Below are 22139 nucleotides of genomic sequence, written 5' to 3' on the forward strand. Positions count from 1 at the left end.
GGTTCTGGGGCTTCTCTGGTGGCACAGTGGTTAAGAATCGGCCTACCAATGCAGGGGACACAGGCTCAATCCCTGGTCCAGGAAGATCCCACATGCTGCAGAGCAGCCAAGCCCGTGTGCCACAACTACTGAGCCTGCGCTCTAGAGCCTGCGAGCCACAACTACTGAGTCTGTGCACCGCAACTACTGAGCCCATGCGCCGCAACTACTGAAGCCCGTGCGCTCTAGGGCCCGTGTGCTGCAACTACTGAGCCCGCATGCTGCAACTACTGAAGCCTGTGTGCCTAGAGCCCATGCTCTGCAACAAGAGAAGCCACCGCAATGAGAAGCCCGCGCACCACAACAGAGTAGCCCCCACTCATGGCAAATAGAGAAAGCCCGCACGCAGCAACGAAGACCCAATGCAGCCAAAAAATAAATAAAAATTAAAATTAAAAAAAATAAAATGGGGTGGTTCTTAAATTCACGTGGAGGCGCCATCTAGTGGAGAAAGAGAATAACTGAAAGAAGTCAAGCCTTCAAGGAGAGTGGGGCAAATCTATAATGCATATAATCCCACTGTGATTTCGTGTGTTTTATGAGTCTTCCTGTATGTTAGAAATAAATTATAAAAGCAAATTATGTGGATGAGAGAAGTATCACTGGGGGAAGAGTTATAACAGGAAAATTTTCAAATTAACAAAGAGGGTCCTGTAATTTTCACAGATAAAGAATTTGAGGGCAACCCTGTTTTGTCATTGGGTTAAGGCAGTGTAGGATGTAATAATTTCAGGAGTTACAGTTCGATAAGATGCCTGCATTTCAAATTCCGTGGATCAAATCTGTGATGAATTCTTTTTATACAAAGAAGTTGGTAATCGTGATGATGACAAAAGGGAGGAGATAGTTGAGGACTGTAAAGAGGCTGTCAGTAAAGTTATAGAGAGCCATGAGTTGTAAAACACGCGCGCATCAAAACACCTGAAAAGCAATAATGTTAAAGTCTGAGAAGAAAATAGACTGACTTCGGGCAAACTAATAGTAAAAGATTATATACTTTCATTGTGTACTGAGATACATTTAACAAATTATTTTCCTTTTTTTTAGAGGATAGGTGGCATCTTTAATTCCAAGTGGTCTTTCAGACTGTGATACATTACATGTCATTTTTAGTTTCGTATTTAGTGTATTCTAAATATTTTTGCAGACATACACAGTAGTCTTTCTTTACCTATCTTATGTAAGATGGTATAGTATATTTCTTTAAATCCCTGAGCTAGAAGAAACTTTAAATGCTCTCCTTGTGCATCTGTGTCTCCTCCAAACGACGATGTTCTGAAATCAGCCCTAAGAAAGTTTGAACATATTTATGAGAAATGCTTGTATATCGTCCTGTCTAATCTGCTTGAAATTCTCCTTGGAAGAAGCAGCTCTACAAATCCTTTTTGGAATTTATTTCAAAGTGTAATGGACCTCACAATTCAAAAATTATTCCCCTGTGCGATCTGCTTCTCTCCTGCTACAATTCAAGGCAAATTTCCCCTTCTTGCTTGTGGGTTTCAAGGTAATGAAAGGCAGCTGTGGCATTTGGTGGCACTCAGGGTCAGTCCAGGATTGAGCCAGGGCTACCCTCCTATGTATACTATGAATACACCCCAACTGTAACACATAACACTGATAGGGTGGAAATTCATTATCCATTAACTGTGGAGCTGATTGTATAGATATTCACCTAACTGTGTACTACTGGAGGAAAACACAAGGCAAAAGTATTGTTGTTTAAAGCCAAGAAAATCTGGATAGAAATATATTAAAACAAATGTCACTGAAATCTGTGTTAGTGAATAGTTTGGGTATTATTGGGGAAATGCAGTTTCAAAGCTAAAAGCACATACAGAAACCTAAATGAGGCGAGTCAAGTGTTGCCTAGGAGAGGGCATTGCCAGAAGGCCGGAAGGAAAGAAAACAGACCTTAATAAAAGGATGGTTTTATTAGCAAACGCGTTCTTTGGAAAACAAATAGGTGGTTAGGAAGTACTTTCAACTTTTATCCTCTCACATAGTTTAAATGCTCTCTAACCTTCCACGATCGTTTACTGAGTGAATCCTGCACTCGTAGGGAACAGGGGTAAAAACTGCAGCCAGCCTTTGTCTGACTCCAGGCTTGGCGTGTGAAGTAGGGAGCTTGCTGCCTCGTCCCTCGTGGGCGGGCGCGTGATGGAGCCGGCTGAGGCCTGAGCTGCATTCCTTCTGCCCAGGGGGCCACGCGGCACTGACACTGCAGCCCAGCCGGAGAGCCCATTTCTCCCTAGCGCTCAGCCACAGGTAGTCCATGTTGACAAGGGCCTCGCAACATTTTTAAGGGTAAAGAGCAATGGACGAGCAGTAACTGTCATTTTACATTGTGAGGCAGACCTGACTCTGAAATCCAGGGCCCAGCTGTCTGACCCACATGTTTCCTTGGGGCAACAGTAACTTCAGATTTTAACCTGAAAGTTCTCTAGTTTCTTTTTTTCTTTCTTCCTTCTGCCTCTGCCTCCTGGGGCGGCCTGTCGATGTCTACATTTCTCTCCTCACCTCATCCTTGATCTGGTTCTTTTCCTACTTTATTATTAAACAGGGACCTCTGTGCTTCTCGTTTCTGAAGTCTGCTGAATTAAGCCCTTTCATATTTTCTTCCCCTTTACAAAGAGAACAGCACTACTGAGCTGACTTTTGAAATTTATGGGTGACCCCAAACTGATTTTTTTTTTTTTCTCCAGAGAGTCAGGGCCCCTTAATTAGAAAGAAAGAAAGAAAAAAAGTTCCCCTGCCCCTGGTGGAGAGAGCAGATGAAATGGTGTTATCACAGCCCAGCTCCCGAGGCTTCCCTGGGACAGAGGGAAATGAGCAGGGAGGGCCCTTGTGTGCCATGGAGGCCAACCCTATAAACAAACCGGGTTCGTTAGCCTCCCCGCTGGCGTCGGCACGCCTGCAGATTGAGGGCAACGACCATTAGCTTTGAGTTGGGGTTTCCTGGTTTTGTGAAGTCTGACCAGTCGAATGTTCTTCAATTGTGTTTGGGGTATGTGTATTTCCCAGTTTTTATAGTCGTCTGTTGAAAGGCATGAAGGAGGAGACGTTAAATATTTATTTTAGTTGACAAGATAAATGAAGGCTGCTACTGGGAAGAGGGCTGGCAATTCTGAAATCGAGGTTTGTTTGTCCACTTCCAAAACATGCCCATTGTGTGCCTCTGAATGGATGGCACGTTAATTAGATTAAGAAATATTTTATTTGAGGCTGATTATAATAAACATTTACTCTGAGCATTTTAAAAGATTCTAATCTTGAAAGAAAGTGTAATCTCTTCATGGAGTAGAGTCAGATCTTTCCCAGAACCAGCCTCATTTTTGAGAGTCTCTAGGAAACTCTAGACCTAGTTTAGGAACAGAAGTAGCTTATCTGGCACATTGGTGAGCCTGTAAATGGCCAGCCCGTTGTCAGCACAGCCCACCGGTGCAATTCTGGTTCCCAGGCTAAGGCTGAAAGGCATGGGACCCATCAGAAAAGCTACGTGGGTGTAGGAAACGAAGGGCCTGCACTGTGCGGCCGTCTGCTTGTTCTCCCTGAATCTCCACCTTGGCTAAGGTGCCATGAATGCCAGCCCTGGAGGTAGGCCACTGAGGAACATGTCTGTTGCTGATGAGTTCAGAGACCTCTCTGCTCAGGGCCAAGTGAGGGGACAGATCCTCCTGGTCTGAGACCAACTGGCTGGTGCAGGTGAGCTGCTGGAATCTCACTGGAGAAATCTCCCCTGGGCTAAATCAACTGAGACCCAAGCTTCTCGGCTCTGTTGTGTTGCCCGTTGTTTGACAAAGGCTTTAACCCCCAAGTCTCACCTAGGCAGAGAATTTGCCTCTTCCCTGCCCACTTCAACACCAGACACACCTTACGGAATGGAGAAAGGATGGATTGAGCATCGTGAGGGCTGCGCTGAAGGCTGTGTGTGTGCACCGTCATGCGCTGAGACAGATGACCATGCTCTAGGAAGAAAAGTGGGCCATTAGTGCCCAGGTTCCTTAGCAGTGCTGGGCTAGACAGGGCTCTGATTGTACCTTAGGCCCCCAAAGACGATCAGTCCATTGGTCAGCTACTCTAGCATTTACTGAGCACCCGTTGTAGTGGAGGCCAAAGGAGAATGTGGTCCCTGAGCTCAGGGGCTGGCAGCCTAGGATGTGGAGAGAAGCGTACATAACTCCTTGTGACATTGTGTTTGCCTGTTAGGACTTGATGAGAAGGGGAAACCTGGAGAAAGCTCCAGGGACAAGGCGGGACCTTGAGCTGGCCCTGTCATCGTCAGGGCTCCGAGAAGGGAAGGCCTCGAGGCTCTGCGGCCAGCGTGGGGTGCCAGGGGTGGGAACTGCGAGGAGAGGGGTCTACCGGGGAGGGGGGACCTGCCATGCTGCCGATCAGCTGCAAATCAGACTGCTTGGAAGATGGAGACAAGACCCTGGAGGCTTAGAAGTTAGATGGAGTTTATTTACTCTGGATGTGGTTGGTCCTAGGTAAGCTGGAGGTGCTTACGTAGAGGGGTGACAGAATGGAAATAATATTTTAGGATGATTTCGTCTGACCTGTGCAAAACCCCTATGGAGCGGGAGAGAGGAGTAGAGACAGGAGACCAAGGAGCCACGGCTTCTGCTTTCCTCTCCACACTGTTCCTCTCCGGCGTGGACAGGTGACAGGGCTGTGCCCCTGGAGTCATGTATTCCAAAATAGAGCTTGTAATGATGAGGATATAGCATCACTTCTCGCTCGTGATAGGCTAAGTAAACAAGACAGTGAGCCCGTTAGAAAAAATGTGAGAGACCAAAGATGATGAGAAATAATGTTTAGGTATGACGTGGGAAAGAGCTAATCTGGTGGTTCTTGGGCAGGGCTTTGCTTATTTTAAAGATTCCAGCACAGAGCAGAGGGTCCTCAGAGAGTTAAGTGATTCTTCACGTTCTCCACATTTGCCTTTTCTCTGCGCACTTCCCATCTAAGCAGACACCCTACACGGAAGCCGCCTGTTTATCAGAGTGTAACGAAGAGGCACGTTTCTAGGACTATGATTCTGTATCTGTTCCTCTCGGCACCTCCTGCCCTCCCTCCTTTCCTTGAGATAGCAAGAACAAGTAGAACCCATGAAGGCAAACCTGATGTCTAGGAGGTATCTGAGGTCACCAGACAGGACCCGAGGGGAGAAGGTTTAAGCACAGACAGGGCTCTACCTGCCTGGGTCCCTCCTCAATCCATGGTTAACACACACGCAGAGGCCGCCTCCATGCTTTTCCCAACTTGGGACCACATAATTTTCACTTTTCATTTATATCGCCCTCTACTAGAATAATCTGGAATAGTCAGGGTGTTCCCATTTTCGTTCTTGCTCTGTCCCCGGACACTTGTGTAGACATCAAGCAAACTGTCTACCCTCTCTGCATCTCTGCTCCCTTGTCTGCAAAAACTGTGGGTAGGGGGCAATGAGAGCCCCTTCCAGTGGTCACTGGAGCAAGGCACATGTGTCTATTTGGGGGTGGGAGGTAGGGAGCCCCTGAACAGGTGCTTTTCCTTCCTCCCCAGACACAATCCAGGAAGGGCAGGAAGAGTGGAGGTTCAGTAGACCCATAGTTGCAGGTTGACCACCGTGTTTGTTGTTGGTTTTCTCTTTTGCTTGGATGAGGTACGACCGGGACGTTCGGAGTGTGTTTCATTGGATGTGTGCATTTGAATTACCTTCTACATAAAGGTCCTTGAGCCCCTGCTCCTATTCATATGGTCTTTCTCTTCCCCCTTGCTTTTTAAAAAAAAATTTAGAATCACAGAACTGGTTGGTTACCACCCTGAAGAGCTGCTTGGCCGCTCAGCCTACGAGTTCTACCATGCACTGGACTCAGAGAACATGACCAAAAGTCACCAGAACTGTAAGTACCAGGAGTGCCCTATATGTCTGTGGAATCTGGCCTTGAGTGGGGTGTGACTGGTAAGAAAGGAGAAGATCCAGGTGCTTCCTTCACAGAGCCATCATCTTGTGTGGCAGACAAGACTCATGCCCGCAGGATGGTTAGAGAACCAAGGCTGCCACCGTCCTGTGTGACATGCTCATGCAAGTCAGGAAAAGGGCACTTTTGGTAGGGGACACACAAACACACCAAGGCATACAGCCTGGAGAGTGGAAGGTGGGCTGAATCTCAGTCCCTACTTACCACCTCACTGAGCACACTTATGCAGTGAACAGTCTGCTTAACCTTATGCAACAGCCCCGTAGAGTGTAATACGAGACAGCATGGAATCAACTTGGGTTATGTGCTATAGAAACATGTACATCCATTCAAAGAAGAGGGCTGAGAGAGAGCAGGAAAAGAGAAGACAGGGCGCTTGAGTTGGACCTTGAAGGATGGAGGAGCATTGGTCTAAACAGAGGTAGAGGGTGCATGATACCAACCTAATAGACGTGTTGAGGCGGGTCCTGGTTTTCCAAGAGCTTGCTTGCTGAATCAAGAGAACTCAGTTGGGGAAGGCTGTCCAGGCAACCCAGTAATGGCGTGTGGAAATTGTGCCTTGCAGCTTGAAAGAAAACCTGAATTATGAAAGGATTCTAGAACAGGGCTGTCCGATAGAACTTTCTACAATGGAAATGTTCTTCATCTGCGTAGTCCATATGTGAGCTATGCTGTATATTAAATATGTCTAGTGCAACTGAGGAACTGAATTTTTTAAATTTAGTTTTAATTAAATTTAAGTAGTCACGCTTGGCTAGTGGCTACCATACTGGACAGGGCAGTTCTAGTGCATTTCAGTTGACTATGTTCCCAATTAAGGCTTCCCATTTGCAGGTGATCCAAGACAATTTTCTTGAATCCATACAGCCCATCAACATGCAAGGACTATGGGTCTATAACCCTATACCTGGCCTACTGGGGGAAATAGAAGTCGATAGGATTGATCCCTGCCCTAAGGGATCGCATTCTGCGGAAGAAGGAGGGCTTTGGGCTCCGTGGGAGCATGGTGGTTCATACCTTCCGCCTCAGTATCTAGCATAGTGTTTGGTACAGTACAGGCACTAAGTGAATGACACACCCAGGGGAAAAAAAAAACATATTTGGGAAAGAATGCTTCAAAATAAGTGCCCCCAGTGCAGATCGGGGTGCTGAGAGGATTACAGAAGGATTTAAAATGGGTAAATCTGAGAAGATTCCCAGTGGCCCAAGACCAAAAGGTCTTGGACTCCAAGGATTAGCTGTGGCCTTGGAGTGGCAATGAAGAAAATGGAAGTGCAGTTATTTGTCCGTTGTTCCTAAATCCATCCATCTATCCCAAGGTTAGGACACCTGAAGTTCAGATCAGCAGGCCATAAGCTGTATAGAAGCACAGTTAATATTCTCTTAAGGAATTAGATCTTCTCTTTCTAATTGGTTTCTTTGCTTCATCCTCATGGCTTTCGGGTTTGATCCAACAGTGCAACAGGGCCCCTAATGATATCTCAAAGAAGTTTCTCATTGTGTTCTCCAGCAAAAAAAGCAAACCATCCGGCTTCCCCATTCAGGGACCCAGGGATGCGGGAGGGAGGTGGAGGTACTTTTGTGTGCCCATGGATGTGGCCCAGCTCTAGCCTGCCCCAGCTTTGAAACTGTAGGATGTGGCTCCAGCCTCCACTCTGGGATTCCCCATGCTTCTCTGGCCCATGGTGGTTTCAGCTCCCAAAGTCATGCTGGTACGGGGACCCGGGGACCCGGCTCTGGCCCAGCTTACCCGAAGATTCCCAGTGCCTGGCTTTCTGGGGCTTCCCTCCTTTAGATGTAAAACTGGGGAAAAGCCTAGCCTTCCTTCTCAGCCAAGGGCGAGTCAAAGTAGAGGACAATAGCAAAGGTTTCTGGAAATTCTTGCGGGACAGTATTGTGCTTTACCTTCTGGGGTGGGAAGGTAGAGGAAACTACTGTCAAAGAGAACAAAAATGATGGCTTCTCACTAGGCCTATGAAAGTGATTTTTTTTTTTCCTTCTCTTAGAAAATCTTTGATCCTTAAAGAAGAGCTGGGGTAAAAAATTGTCATATTCGTTTTCTGCTGAATCCAGGGGAAATATGGTGCAGATTTATTGAATCTGTGGTTTTAAGCATTAGGCACGCTTAAAGGTAATTCACAACCCAAATGGAAATCACAGGTTCCCGTCTTCCCCTGATGGAGCCAAGTAAAGCAGCTCTGAGCTCAGGCCTCTGCTCAGCCAGCCTGAAGCCAGCAAAGGGGGATGTGCGTGGGGTGGAAATTGGGCTAATGCCAGCTAAACACAAGCATCTATTTCTCTTTCACTTTCCCTCTTTTTCTGTCTCTCAGTCTTTCTCAATCTCTGTCTCTCTCTGTCTCTCTCTCTCTCTCTCTGTCCCTCTGACTCTGTCTTTCTTGCTGGGTTTATGCAGATAAAGTTGCACCACAGACCCACACTCATACTGTGGAATAATTGGAGGCCCAGGCTCGAGGCTTGTCCAGGTTTACACACCAGCATCCCGAGTTTATGCTCGTGTGTGTGTCTTAGCCTGTGAAAGTTTACCGTTGAAATTACTGGGGAAGCTCAGACCTCAAACCAAATTTAAATAATTGAAAGCCATCATTTCCAAATGGGTTAGTAATTTATACATTGTTACCCTCAGAAGGTAAGGGTTTGGGCGAAGGGGGGTTGGTTTCTCTTTGTTGTGTGAGGACATTATGTGCTCTTAGGAAAACAAGATTAAAGGCCATAAAAAGCCTATCTACCAAGTAGCAGGCCCCTCACCAAGGCTGGCATTAATGAGCAGATGATTAGAAAGCTGGCGTAATTATATTCTACTGACAGAGCAGGCCCTCGCCTGCAATCGCTAGAAATGCAGTTAAAAACCTTTGCTCACTGCACTGTTCAATCAAAAAGAATAAGATCCCTGAATCTTGTCTGCATTAAGAATAAGTTAATGAGTTAATGAATAAGTTAACTCCAGGTACTTGAAATTGTGCAAGAATCATGTCTCTTGGGCATAGGAGCCTCAATGGGGTAGATAAAGGGAGATGAGGGAGGACAGAGTTATTTCTCTGGCCAAAGGGTCCATGATGGTTTAGGACAGCAGCCACCACCAATTCAGTCTTCCTAGTGAAGTGTCGCCCGGGGGCATGTAGTAGGAGGGCACTGTACTGCGGGCCACAGGCTGTCGAGTAACCCAGACTGTTGTCCTGTGTGATGTAAAGCAGGTCAAAATCCCTCTGGCCTTAGTCCCCTCATATTAAAAAAAGATGGTATCTGTCTTCCCTACAGCACAGGATTTTATTAAAAAGATTAGACAATGATGATATGACCACTTTGGAAAATAACTTGGCCGTATCTTATAAAGGAAACATGTACTTACCCTGTGACCCAGCCATTGCACCCCTAGCTGCACTCACACTGTATGTCCATACAAAGATTTGTACACAAATGTTTATAGCACCTTTATTCATTATAACCCAAAACTGAAAACAATGCAAACATCCATTGACAGGTGAATGGATAAATTAGTTATGGTATCTCCATGCAGTGGAATATTACTTAGCAATGAAAAGCAAACCAGGAATACCTACAACAACGTGAGGGCTCTGGGAAACATGCTGGGTGAAAAGAAGGCAGACACGAAAGAGCTCTTGTATGATCCCACTTACGTGTGAATGGAGGGAAGATCCTTTCTATGTATAGCAACAGAAAACAGATCAGTGGCTGCCTGGGACCAGGGGTGGCAATGGGGATTGACTGTCAAGAGGTGTAAGAAATTAGGGAGGTTGGATGATGGAAAGTTCTATACCTTTGATTGTGGTGACTGTTACAAGGGTCTGTACAGTCGGCAAAACTCATTGATCTGTGCTTAAAATGGGTGCATTTTTTTTTTAATGGGTGCATTTTTTATTGAAGGTAAATTAAACCTCACCAAAGTTGACTTTTTTTAAATGCAAACAAAACCAAAAAGACTTAGGACCCTTTAATTTGGACTATAAGCCTGCCGACTGTTTCCACTGAGGGGGCCTTTCAGCAAATCACTCTAAGCCTCAGTTTCTTCAGATGGAAAACAGGAATAATAATAGATGCCTCGTGGCATCACTGTCCAGTGAACGAGGTGATGCTAACGCTAATCCTGTGGACGCTTTGTGTGCCAGGCACTGTTCCAATTCCTTTGCAGAAATGAATTTATCTTATGAGATGGTTTTGAACCCTGCACAGCAGGATACACATGTAAGTTATGTGTAGTATGGTTACAGTGCTTCCTGTAGCTTGGAGGTGCTTGTTAATTTCTGAACAGGAGGAAATGTGCCAAGAAAAACATAAATGTGAAGGATTACAAGCATGGTTAGTACGAACCGAGCTGCATTCCTCAACCACACAGGGTGGTGAATGGGGAGTGATTCCCGAGCCTACACGGAAAAGTGGGGAGGTTTGTGACGCTTAGAGAGTCTGCATGTTCTCCCACAGGGCCCCTTGTGACATTATCTACAGACGTGTCCTGTAGACGTGACAGGGCCTGGGCACTGTGCATGTTAGTAACTTTGGAGCAGAGGGGCTTTTCCTATACAGCATTTGTCGGTGACATTCAGCCACATTTTTGTACCTGATAAACCAGGCAGGCAGATTTGGTCCTCAGTACAAACAGCTATGGGACACTGGGTACTAATAATTATTATCATTACTGTTATTATTATCAATACCCCATTTTGCAGATGAGGAAAACCGAAACCAAGATTTCCTAATCCTGCCAGCATGCTTCTTTCTCTGTGATTTGGGGGTTTCTGAGACTGGAATTCAGAAGAATGAATTCCCAAGAAGGAAAGTAAATGGGCAGTTCAGAAAGCTATCAGAAATCCTAACATTAGCAAACTTTCATTCAAAGGGACTTGTTGATTCTTTTTTTAAGGGGAGCAGATAGAGCATTCTGGACTGGGGAAGAAGGCAATCTGGGGTGCCGGGCCCTTTCCCCGATGTTTTTATAGAGTAAAACAAACGTTAAATGAACAGTTAGAGCATTCTGGAAGAGGAAAGAAGTCATGCGCAGGCAGCCCAGCTGGGCGGCTGGGAGGACTTACCGGGGCTTTGGCGAGGCTGTGTGTAGAGGCTGGCGGGGGGGCTTGCTGTGGCCCCAAAGGCGGCAGGTCTGACGGATGACCTGGAACAATCGAGGATATCTGGGGGTTTCTTTAAACTGCCTTTATTCACAAGCAGAGTGCCGATGGTGGGCCTGCTACCAGTGGCTGCCCGAGGACAGGCGTTCTCCACGCTGCTTGGAAGCACCCTGCCGCCTGTAGTGTGAGGCAGAGGGGGCTCGCCTGTTCCCTGCCTGCCCATTTGGATCCACAGGGCACCCCATGGAGAGGCTTCCCTTGGTGGGGGAAGGAAGGGCAGGTGCTGCTCTTGGTTTCTGCTCCCAGCTGAGCCAGGGGTGAGACAACTTGTCAAGGGCTTGGTGATGGCCACTCCCTCACAGCCAGCCTAGGGAAGTCAGTTAAGCTCTCTGGTTACTTTCCTCATGTTTAACATGAAGAGTTGGGCGAGATGCTCTAAGCTCCCATCCAGCTCATTCTCCCCCATCTTTCCCCTGCACGCTGCCCTCCACATGGGGTCTTCCTCCCCCACCTCCTGACCTCAGGTCCCATTTCTCCTCCCCTAGTGTGCACCAAGGGTCAGGTGGTGAGTGGCCAGTACCGGATGCTTGCGAAGCACGGGGGCTACGTGTGGCTGGAGACGCAGGGGACGGTCATCTACAACCCTCGCAACCTGCAGCCCCAGTGCATCATGTGTGTGAACTACGTCCTGAGGTGAGCATGTGAGGGCCGGCGGGGAGGGGAAGCAGGCTGGGGTGCAGGGTGCTCCTGAGACTGAGGACGCAGCCCAGGAATGCCGAGCCTTTCAGGACCTGGCACCACGTCGGCGAGCTCTTTTGCAGTGGGCGTCCTGGGAACAGTGAAACACTGGGATTTCCCCTTTACAGGCTTGTTCTGCCCCTTCCCCCTTTGTCATCTGTCATGCCTCTGACCCACGTGGGGAGGCAGCTAGAACACAGTCGTCACTTAAGTGAATGGGAACCAAGGGAAGAGAACCACTGTTACTTTTTGGGAGAAGATGTAACACCTTTGCTCGGTAGCACCTGGGAAGAAATCTAGAGAAAGTCCTTGCTGGGGTGCGACAAAAGCAAAAGCCTTCAAGTCTCTTGCACACCACGCAGCCCACGTACGATATTAACACAGCATCCAAGACAGATACACACTCAGTGGGTGCTCTCCGCATCGCTAGCTCCACGACTCCAACCTTCCAGTGCACGGCTCTTTACGGAATGCCAACACACTGTCCATACCCGTGTTTCTGTCTGAGAGGCTTAGCTATCAGGACTTCCATGTGTCTGGAGAGTAAAAGAGTTTTGCTGGAAACTATGGACGGTCTGAAGCTCGCTCTTGTCCCACCAGTGAGATTGAGAAGAACGACGTGGTGTTCTCCATGGACCAGACGGAGTCCCCGTTCAAGCCGCACCTGATGACCATGAACAGCATCTTTGACAACAGCGGCAAGGTGGCTGTGTCTGAGAAGAGCAACTTCCTGTTCACCAAGCTGAAGGAGGAGCCCGAGGAGCTGGCGCAGCTCGCACCCACCGCAGGAGATGCCATCATTTCTCTGGATTTCGGTGGGTGCCGCTTCGCTGAGCCAGGGCCCGTCGAACCCTCTTGGGGTGGGGGGAGGCCTCCCTGGCCGCAGCTCTTCCTTAAGCAGAGCTGCCGTGTGCCTGCCCTGAGTCTTGCTGATCATCCGTTGGTGGCCAGACCCTGTGCTGGGCACGTGCACTCACCGCAGCATAAGACCCGTCCTATTTCTGACCTCGTAAAGCGCTGAGCGGGGGCGGGTGGGGGTGGGGGTGGGTGGGGGTGTTCTGGTCGATTCTCCAGGCTCTCCAGGGGGAGGGGGGAGCCTGAGACGAGAGAGTGGGGCAGCGAGGGATCTGCTCCGAGGCCACAGGCATCTTTCCACAGGGTGGGCAGATCTCCATCTGCACCTTGAAGGACAGATTGCTTGTTTAGGCAGAGGCCTGCTAGGTTGAAATAATAATGTTGGGAGAAATCCTTCCGGAAACGTGGGTTGAGAAAAGATTCAGGCCCGGGAGTAAGCCCTCGAATGCACTTCTTTCAACGTTTGCCTGTCCCACGGGGATGTGAGTCCTGGTGGCCCCAGCGGAGCTGTCAGCTCTTGCCCCGCGCTCTGAACGCGGGAAGCCCCTTCTTCCCCGTGTTGCAACCCACGGTCAGCCCCCAGCCTTGCTGTGGCCGCTCAAGGAACAGCTACGCCTCCCTGTGCTTGCTTGGGGCTGGCTCGGCCCCGTTGGGTGTGCTGTGAGAGGCCACCGGGGAACGGTGATCTCAGCGAATCACACAGAGCAGCCCTGGGACAAGGAGTCACGCAGCTTCCCAGTTTCGCGGCAGTAATGAGGCAAATTGCCCAGTTTTCATAACCTCCTCCTCTACGTTCCAGGGAAGAGTGGCTCCTAATACATTTAGTCTTTGAAAATTAAAGGCTTCAGCAGAGTGTTCCCATTAAAGGGGGTCTGTACATTGAACCCCAGCCCCAGGTGAAGGCCCCTTTGGCCCAGCGAAGCCTCAGCACACGGGGGGCCGAGCCCCAGGCACGCTGCAGGCCCCTCTAGGATCACCTGTGCATCCTTCGTGCTTCCTCTGCCCTGGGGTGAGCCCAGCAGTCGGGGGTGGGAACCAAGCCAGGCCCTTGTCTCCACAGGGAGCCAGAACTTTGAGGAGTCCTCAGCCTATGGTAAGGCCATCCTGCCACCAGGCCAGCAGTGGGCCGGAGAGCCCAGGAGCCACGGCGCCCACACTGAGGCCGGGAGCCTGCCCGCCTTCACCGTGCCCCAGGCAGCCGCCCCAGGGAGCACCACCCCCAGTGCCGCCAGCAGCAGCAGAAGCAGCAGCAGCTGCTCCACGGTGAGCGCCCCCTGGGGTTGAGGCCATGGAGAGGGTGGGCTCCTCCTCTGGCTGCTGCCGGATGGCTGAGCGGACAGGCCAGACCCGAGGCCTGCCCTCCTCCTACGCAGGAGCCCCCTAGGGGGCTGTGATACTTACTTGCCACGCATTAGAGCTGTGCGCCTGCTCTCAGTACCCATCCACCCCCATCTATGTGATCAGGTCCTTGAAGACAGGGGCCAAGTGGCACACAGCTGGGAGCCCCGAGCTCAGTCCCCAGGGAGGGCAGTAACCATCCTGCTGGGGGCACAGAGCCCGGCCAGCCATGCCTCATGCCTCTGTCCTGTTTGCTGTTCAAGACAGCCTCATTCTATGACGAGGAGACTGAACTCAGAGAGGCTCCCACAGCTCCTAGGGCGCGGTTTCTTTACAAATTCTTATTCCGTGGAATAGAGTTGAATCTGTGGGTCCAGAAACATATTTCTCCTTCTACCCTGGCCTTCTGGGGAAGCCAGTGCCGTAGCCTTGACCTGGGCACCTTCCTTCCTGGCCCCCCCAGCCCAGCAGCCCCGGAGACTATTACACATCTCTGGATGACGATCTGAAGATTGAAGCGATTGAAAAGCTCTTTGCCATGGATACAGAGGCGAAAGACCAGTGCAGCACCCAGGTAGGTGGCCGTGGGGAAGATTGGAGTGGCGGGCCAGGCCTACCAGCTGCTGGTGGTGAAGGCTGAAGTCTCTTCTTGCAGCCTCAGCCCTTTGTTGCAAAGACTAGTGGGAATGCTTGGCCCAGGCCACAGTCCCTCAACTGGGTGAGGGTGCAGGGAAACGGAGCCTGTGGTCGTCTGCTGCTCTCACTTCTGCCCTCTGCTTTACCCGTGTCAAATCCAGCTCTTCTACTTTTAACTCTCGATATATTCATGTCCTCCTAACTTCCATATTTCTTAACGCTCATGAAAACGAAAACTACAACTGAACCTTTCTTTAAGGATCCCTGCATTTAAAAAGCATACCCCGATGTATACGACTTCTGTAAGCACAGGGAACAGTTATTCCCTTTACAAACATTTCCATTTTAGGATTCTTTGAAATAACTTATTTTAAATGCATTTTAAAATGACATCGGACAACTTTTTGTTTACACGTAACTTTTCAGAAACTTATTACATAAGGCCAAACATCTTGTAAAACCTGTGTAAACAGGCTAGGGTGTGGGTAGATGGGTATGTGGGTCACAAAACCCAAAGGAAAATCATTCATCCCCATTTATGCATCCTCCCCATTTATGCATCCAGATTTCTGCCTCGCCTCCTCAGTTTGTATCTTTGTTCTGCAAAACTTTCCCTGTTTCTCCCCTGCACGTTCTTCTCTGAACTCCTATAAGATTCATTACTTAGTATTTGGTTATCACTGTCTGCTTCTGCTCTTTAACAGTTCAGGTGGTTGTAATCAGCTGCCTCCCCCCAGTGAGGGCTGAAACATTTATTTTTCTGCGTCTGCTTGTGAGAATTCCCTACGGTGCCCATCGTGGTAGTGGGAACCTGCGGGTCCACGTCTGAGTCCTTGTTGATCAGAATGAAGGTCCCACAGGTAGCACTGGGCCACGGCTACCCACCGATATACCCTGGGCACGTGAGGTGATGAAGACAAAGCTGCCCTCGGCCCCCTGGGAGCCATCGTGCTCACCGGAGTGGGCAGGGGTGGCTTCGTGGAAGAGGTGGTGCCTGCCCAGCGTGTGGGAGTGAAGGCTGGGCTCGGACTGGGAGACAGGAGAGCATTTGGGGCTGGGTGGAGGTCGTGGCACCGGGTGGGGTGTGCAAGGATGGCTGAGTGGAGACTCAAATGACTGGGGATTTGGTGGCACAGGCTGACCAAGGGAGAACATGCAGGGGAAGCTGCGGGAGGGAGGCCTCTGGCAGGGGTGGGGTGGGGAGCATGAGGGGCTAAGATGGAACAGTAGCCCGGAGGCAGCGCCAGCTGCTGTAGCTGCTTTGCCTGTGGTCTGTCTCCCCTCAGACGGACTTCAATGAGCTGGACCTGGAGACCCTGGCACCCTACATCCCCATGGACGGGGAGGACTTCCAGCTCAGTCCCATCTGCCCCGAGGAGAGCCTCTTGCCGGAGACACCCCAGTCCACGCCCCAGCACTCCTTCAGTACCATGTCGAACATCTTCCAGCCACTGGCCCCGATGGCCTCTCACAGCCCCTTCCTCCTGGACAAGTATCAGCTGGAAAGCAAGAAGATAGAGCCCGAGCAGCGGCCTGTGTCCTTCATCTTCTTTGACGGTGGGAGCAAGGTGTCCCTGCCACAGTGCTGTGGCCAGACCTGCACCCCTCTCTCCTCCATGGGGGGCAGATCCAACACACAGTGGCCCCCTGATCCGCCCTTACACGTGGGGCCCACGAAGTGGCCCGGCGAAGACCACGTGGAGTCCTTGGGGGCCTCGCCCTTGGGGCCCCCCGTCACTGTACCCCATCTCTCCGTGTTCAAGAAGAGGTAAGTGGCAGAGGCCCTTGGCTGCTTCAGCGAAGGCTGTGCTGTACAGGGAGGGGACAGCCAGGTGCCCCGAAAGGCCCCCCGCCCCATCACCAATTCCCACTCCACAGGGGTCTGATACTCCACTCAGCCCTTCTCAGAACTCTGAGAGCTCGGGCTTTAGGGCACTCGCCCCTAGGTATGTGAGGGCTCGAGTGGGACACGTTTTATCTGGGCTGGAGGACACCACGAGGGGCCTGCGGCCAGGGAGAGAAGGAGCTTGTCCAGGGCCCTGAGCACCAGTGGCTCTCCGGACCACCCCTCAGAGCGCCTCGTTTTATGCAGAGCTCGTGAGCTGAGCCGCACAATACCCACACGCACAACACGGAGGGACGGGTCCTTGGCTCGGCCGTGGAAGCCTGGTTGAGAAAAGCAAAAAGATGCCCGTGCCTTCCCCCTGCCTTCGGCTGCCGGGGTCCAGCACACCCTCCCCGTCTCCCCCCACAAGTCCCTTCCACCCACTGGGAACTCACCTCAAGCTCCCAGGGCCCTTGCCTTCTACAGAGCCCCCTCCCTGGTTCTCGGTGGGGGGCGGTCCAGGCAGGGCAGGGGCGATGGGACAGCAGCAGCCCTCCCAAAGACTGCCGTCACGGAGCTGGGCGGCCGCAAGCCAGGACTGGAGGCTGCCCGGGTACGGGCGGGCACGTGTGGAGGGAGGTGCAGGTGCCCTGAACCCTCAGCATCTCACCAGGTAGAGGGCACTGCGGAAGGAAGGAGAGCCCGGGCCTCAGGCCCACCGCCCCTCGTCCAGGACTCTGCCCTTGGGGTCTTGGAGCCGCCACGGCCATGAGTGTTCGTTCTGGGAGGGTCCCGGGTGTGTGGGGCTCCAGACTCCCTCACGCCCATCTCTCGGGCTTGGCAGGTCTGCAAAGGGCTTCGGGCCTCAGGGCCCAGATGTGATGAGCCCGGCCATGGTCGCCCTCTCCAACAAGCTGAAGCTGAAGCGACAGCTGGAATACGAGGAGCAAGCCTTCCAAGACATGAGTGGGGTGAGCGCCGCCCCTGGGGAGGCTGGCGGGGAGCGGGGGCTGAGCACCGAGAGCCAGGCTGGTGCAGAGCGCTGCCCACCTCAGCCTGACGCAGCTTGAGGACCTGGGTCTCTGGCCTCTGGCCTCTCCCCTCAACCTCTGCACTTCCACCCCCAGGGGGACCCACCAGGCAGCAGCACTTCACACTTGATGTGGAAAAGGATGAAGAGTCTCCGGGGCAGTGGGAACTGCCCTCTGATGCTGGACAGGCTGCCGAGCGCAGACGTCCCCAGTGGTGAGCACAGGCCTGGGGAAGGCGTTGTGCCGGTGGCGGGGCTCCCCACTCCCTCCCCTCCGAGCCTTGCTAGGACAGGAGGGTGTCTCCGCCCCCCCTTCCCCGCTTTCCACTCTGGCCCGGGTGCCGCCGTCAGAAACCTCTGGGCTCCTTGTGTGAAGGAAAGAGGGACGTTGGGGGCGTCATGGTCTCTCCCCCCACTGTCTGACATTGGCCTTTCAGATGAGTTCATCCGACATCCCATGAGAGGCGGGAGCCAGCCCCTGAGACACTTAACACCGCCACAGCTGCCATCTGCCGTGAGCCCCGGGGAGCCCGCCAAGAGTGGGTTCCCCCCGCATTGTTACACCCCCCAGTACCAGGACTACGGCCTACCAGCGGCTCACAAGGTGTCAGGTGGGTGCGCTCAGGAATGGGGGCGCTGTTCCAGGGCCTGCTGGGTTTGGGAGGGTGTGGGCCAGGGGACGGACAAGGCAGTGGGTCTCAGCTCAGCGCCAGGACGAACCTGCTCATGAAAGGCAGCTGCCTTGAGAAGGGCGAGCCCTCTTTTCCCCCAAGTACCGCAGCAGGGGCTGGAAGGCCACGTGTCCACAGGGCTCGAGAAGGAAAACCCTCCACTAACCAGGTGACACCCGGGGCTCTTCCACCTTAAGAGCCCCCGAGCCTATGCCTGCCTTTTGCTCAGTTCTTCACATTACCGCCTCCCGGGGGCATCACTCTGAGCTCAGGCAGGAGCTGAGCTGAGGACGTGCTGCTGGGAGGGGGGCCAGGCGGGTCTGGGAAGACTCACCCTACTGGACCTTGCTTTCTGGGAGGACTGGCCACCTTAGTCTGTTACCATCTTGTGAAATGTAGATGTTGTCACGGAAAGGTTGCTTGTAGTTTGGGTGAAACATTGTTGGACCCCTGCCGTAAAAAAAGAGAAATTTCCTCAGCAGTATGGTTCGGGGCAAACTGCTGCTCAGTGCTTCAGAGCTTTAGAGTCACGAGTCACAAGACAGGCCTGGGCTAAGAATTCTGCTCGTGACCAGCTGGAGGACGGAGCAGGCCACACATTTAAATAAGAGGCTCTCATGCAAAGTGCAGAGTCCGTGGATGTGTTTGCAGTAAGTGGGAGCCAGCATTATCGTCCCTGCTCTGCACCCAGTAGTTTCCTTGAGTGGAAACTCATCCTTTTCAGGGGAAAAATAATATTCTCTTTTAAACTCGGTCGTTCCTTAGGGTAAAAGAAGGGGGGATTAGAAAGGGCTGGTGAGCCAAGTATCCGTTGCTACTGTGGTGCTGCAGAGAGGCGTGAGACCCGCCCCGTCCACGAGGGAGCGAGGTCGAGTGGGGGAGGCAGGCATGGGGGGGCCGGGGATGAGGTGCTGCGGCCAAGCCAGGGGAAGGGAGAGCGGGTGCCTCGCGTTACTGGGGCCGACGAAGGGCTTCCGGAGCCGCCTCCAGGAACCCGGGCCTGCTCTTCCCGGGAAGTGGGGTTTTGGGTGCTGGGAGCCTCCCCTTCTCAGCGCGAGAGAAAGAGGGGCAGCCAAGGGTGGGGGTCCTGAAACTGGAAGTCAGGCCCTTGAAGGACCTGTGTGTGTGTGCACACTTGTATAGATGCATGTGTGTACATTTTGTGTACGCGCATGTAAATGTGTGTGTGCAAGTGCGTGCAGGCACCAGCTGGTTCAGAGCTCCCTCTCTCTGTTCGGCCTTTCTTCCGGCTGCCAGTGCACAGTGGGCCTGGGTCAGTTGGCAACCCCGAGCCTTGCCCAGGCGCTGGCTCACGCCTCCACCTCCCAGGCCAGGAGGCCTATCGTGGGCTCTCCTTCCATCCAACCTCCCTGTCCCCCGAACATTCCCTGCTCCGTCTGCACTGCACCCTCTCCCCGCCGGGGTCTCAGCCCCTCTCACCTGATGGGATGGAGACGACATGCTTTCTGCTGGGTCCCTGCTCTCTGCGTGGGCTGGGTCACTCGGGAAAGACAGACAACATTGAAGAAAGTGAAATGAGGGCTGCCCCGCCTCTGCCCCCGAGTCATGAAAACTGGAAATGCCCCTTGCTCTCCCGACACGTCTCCTCCATGCTGGCCTCTTATGGAATAGACCCTTTTCCAAATGTTTGATTTAGGGTTTTGAAAATAAGGGCACTAACTCTTCTTTCAGGCATGACAAGCCGGCTGCTCGGACCCTCGTTTGAGCCCTACTTGCTGCCGGAATTGACCAGATATGACTGTGAGGTGAACGTTCCTGTCCCAGGAAGCTCCACGCTCCTCCAAGGAGGGGACCTCCTCAGAGCCCTGGACCAGGCCACCTGAGCCAGGGCCACCCACTGACAGGCACCCCCTTCCCATGCCGTCCCACCAGCTTCACGGTCTCCGTCTGTTTTTTTGCAACTAGATATTTCTAACACCAACACACTTTTTACAAGATACACTTACCTGGCAAACTTGCCCAGGTCACCGAGTAGTGGCCTTTTTCTGAAGATGCTCACTTTATTATTCATATTTTTAAAATACAATTGTTTTACCTGCTATGTTTTGTTCTGTCAATGGAAATGTTCTTAAATTTTATAAGATTGTTCTTTCCCCAACTTCAATTACTTCTCATTTATATTATTCACGGGTCTCTCTCTCTCTCTCACACACACACACAATATTCATACTAACAAGTTTGGTGTATGTTTGTTTGTTCTCCTTTAGGGAAAGCTTTGGCTTCATTTAACTAAAAGGATTTTGTTGTTGTTGCCAAAGAGAAACAAAATAATTTTGCTCTCTCAGCTTGATTTGTGGCCTCTCTCTCTCAGCCCTCCTCCTTTCTTTTGTAAAACTAATCACTGTATTGTAAATTTCAGTCTTTTTTTTTTTTTTTTTTTTTTAAAGCCAACTCTTTGCTCTAATTTTGATACGATTTTTTTGGGGGGGAAAAAAATGTGAAGGGTGAACTCCATTGTATGTGGTTATCTGTGAAAGTTACACAGTATGGCTTTTCCTAAACTGGTGTGTTTCCCCTGCATTTGGTGGAGTTTTTTAAATTATTATTCAAAAACGTAACTGAGTTTTTTAAAAAGAAAATTTATATCTGGGTTAAGTGTTTATCATATATATGGGTACTTTATAATATCTAAAAACTTAGAAACGGAAATGGAATCCTGCTCACAAAATCACTTTAAGATCTTTTTTAAGCTGTTAATCTTCTTTTTCACGGTGTTGCTGACACTGCAGAATTGTACAGAACTCCACGGGCCTGTACTAACCCTGCTCAAGGTCTCCCTCTCTGTTGCCTTTTTGCTTTCGGGACATGCCATAGGCGTGACACACAATCCAGAAAGTGGAATCATTATGTGGGAGCATTGCCAGCTGCCTTCTCCTCATGTTCTGTATGTATTCTGTATGTATGTACGTATTATTATTACTGCCAAGAGGGTCTGACGGCACGTCAGGGGTGGAGGCTAGGGACAAATCTAAGGGAGGGGAAGCGCTTTAAACTCTTCTTCAGGTTTCATTGCCAGCCCTTCAAGTGCACTGAGCTATGTGACTCTAATGGTCTTTCATGGGGCACACTTGGATATTTCCAGAACTACCATGAGATGGTTTAGATGGGAATTCATGAAAGAAAGTGAGGATTTGGAAATGGTATAGGGAGCCAGTCCACATCCTCCCAGCTCACCACCTTGGAGCCGTGGAGCTGGACTGAGGGGGGCACACAGGGGGGCTCCTGGTCCTGACCAGCCGCATCTCATGCCCCTTCCTCAGCCACACCATCAGCTCGCCCTACACGGCCGAGGTGCAGCAGGCAGAGCTCCGGGGACAGCCCCTGGCCCTCCTTGAGGTCTGTCTGTCCCCAGAAGTGACGTGTATAGGTAGGAAGCACTGAAAACAGTGTTCTCAGAGCGTCTTGTAACTCACCAGGTAAGAGGGACGATGCCATTTGTTTTCGAAATAGCAATCACGTGAAACTTTTCCGTCATGGGTACAATGAAGTTTCTAGAAACACACAAAGCAAAACACAGCAAGTCAAGAATTTGGTAAGGCTGGATGGACTTACTGCCCCCAAACAAAATAAAATTTAAATCTCAAAAGAAAAATTACCTAGTCACTGTGTTGCCAAAAATGTTACTTGAGCACCACAGCCCTGCCTCACGGACGGCAGGCGGCAGAACTTGAAGGGTTACTGGCATGTGAGCGCTGGTGTTTGATTTTCTCTGTGTGTTTGCCTCAGCATGAAGGGCATTTTACCCTCGCAGTTTTACTAAAACACTCTGAAAAATATTCCAAACTTCATATTAACTGTATCTATCAACATAATGATTTCGTGAACATTATTATAAATGTCAAATTCCTACTGACAACATTATTACTATACGGGAGCTTAACTTTATAAGGAAATGTATTTTGACACTCTGCTATCTTATTA

The 22139-nt window shown here is 50.9% G+C and overlaps 1 protein-coding gene across 1 annotated transcript in view; it reads left to right on the plus strand.

Annotated features, from left to right (window-relative positions):
• EPAS1 (endothelial PAS domain protein 1) overlaps positions 1-21790 on the plus strand; it is an 88385-nt gene extending 66595 nt beyond the window's left edge. Inside the window, exons 7-16 of the mRNA XM_082852351.1 lie at positions 5818-5924; positions 11650-11797; positions 12443-12657; positions 13758-13960; positions 14499-14609; positions 15958-16439; positions 17341-17467; positions 17624-17741; positions 17964-18137; positions 19890-21790. Of these exons, the coding sequence (XP_082708477.1) occupies positions 5818-5924; positions 11650-11797; positions 12443-12657; positions 13758-13960; positions 14499-14609; positions 15958-16439; positions 17341-17467; positions 17624-17741; positions 17964-18137; positions 19890-20041 (1837 nt within the window). The 3' untranslated portion in view covers positions 20042-21790. The remainder of the gene's footprint in view (positions 1-5817; positions 5925-11649; positions 11798-12442; positions 12658-13757; positions 13961-14498; positions 14610-15957; positions 16440-17340; positions 17468-17623; positions 17742-17963; positions 18138-19889) is intronic.
• Positions 21791-22139: the final 349 nt, after the last annotated feature.

Source organism: Leucopleurus acutus, assembly GCF_964270905.1.
Source record: "Leucopleurus acutus genome assembly, chromosome: 12".
In the NCBI taxonomy this organism is placed as follows: domain Eukaryota; kingdom Metazoa; phylum Chordata; class Mammalia; order Artiodactyla; family Delphinidae; genus Leucopleurus; species Leucopleurus acutus.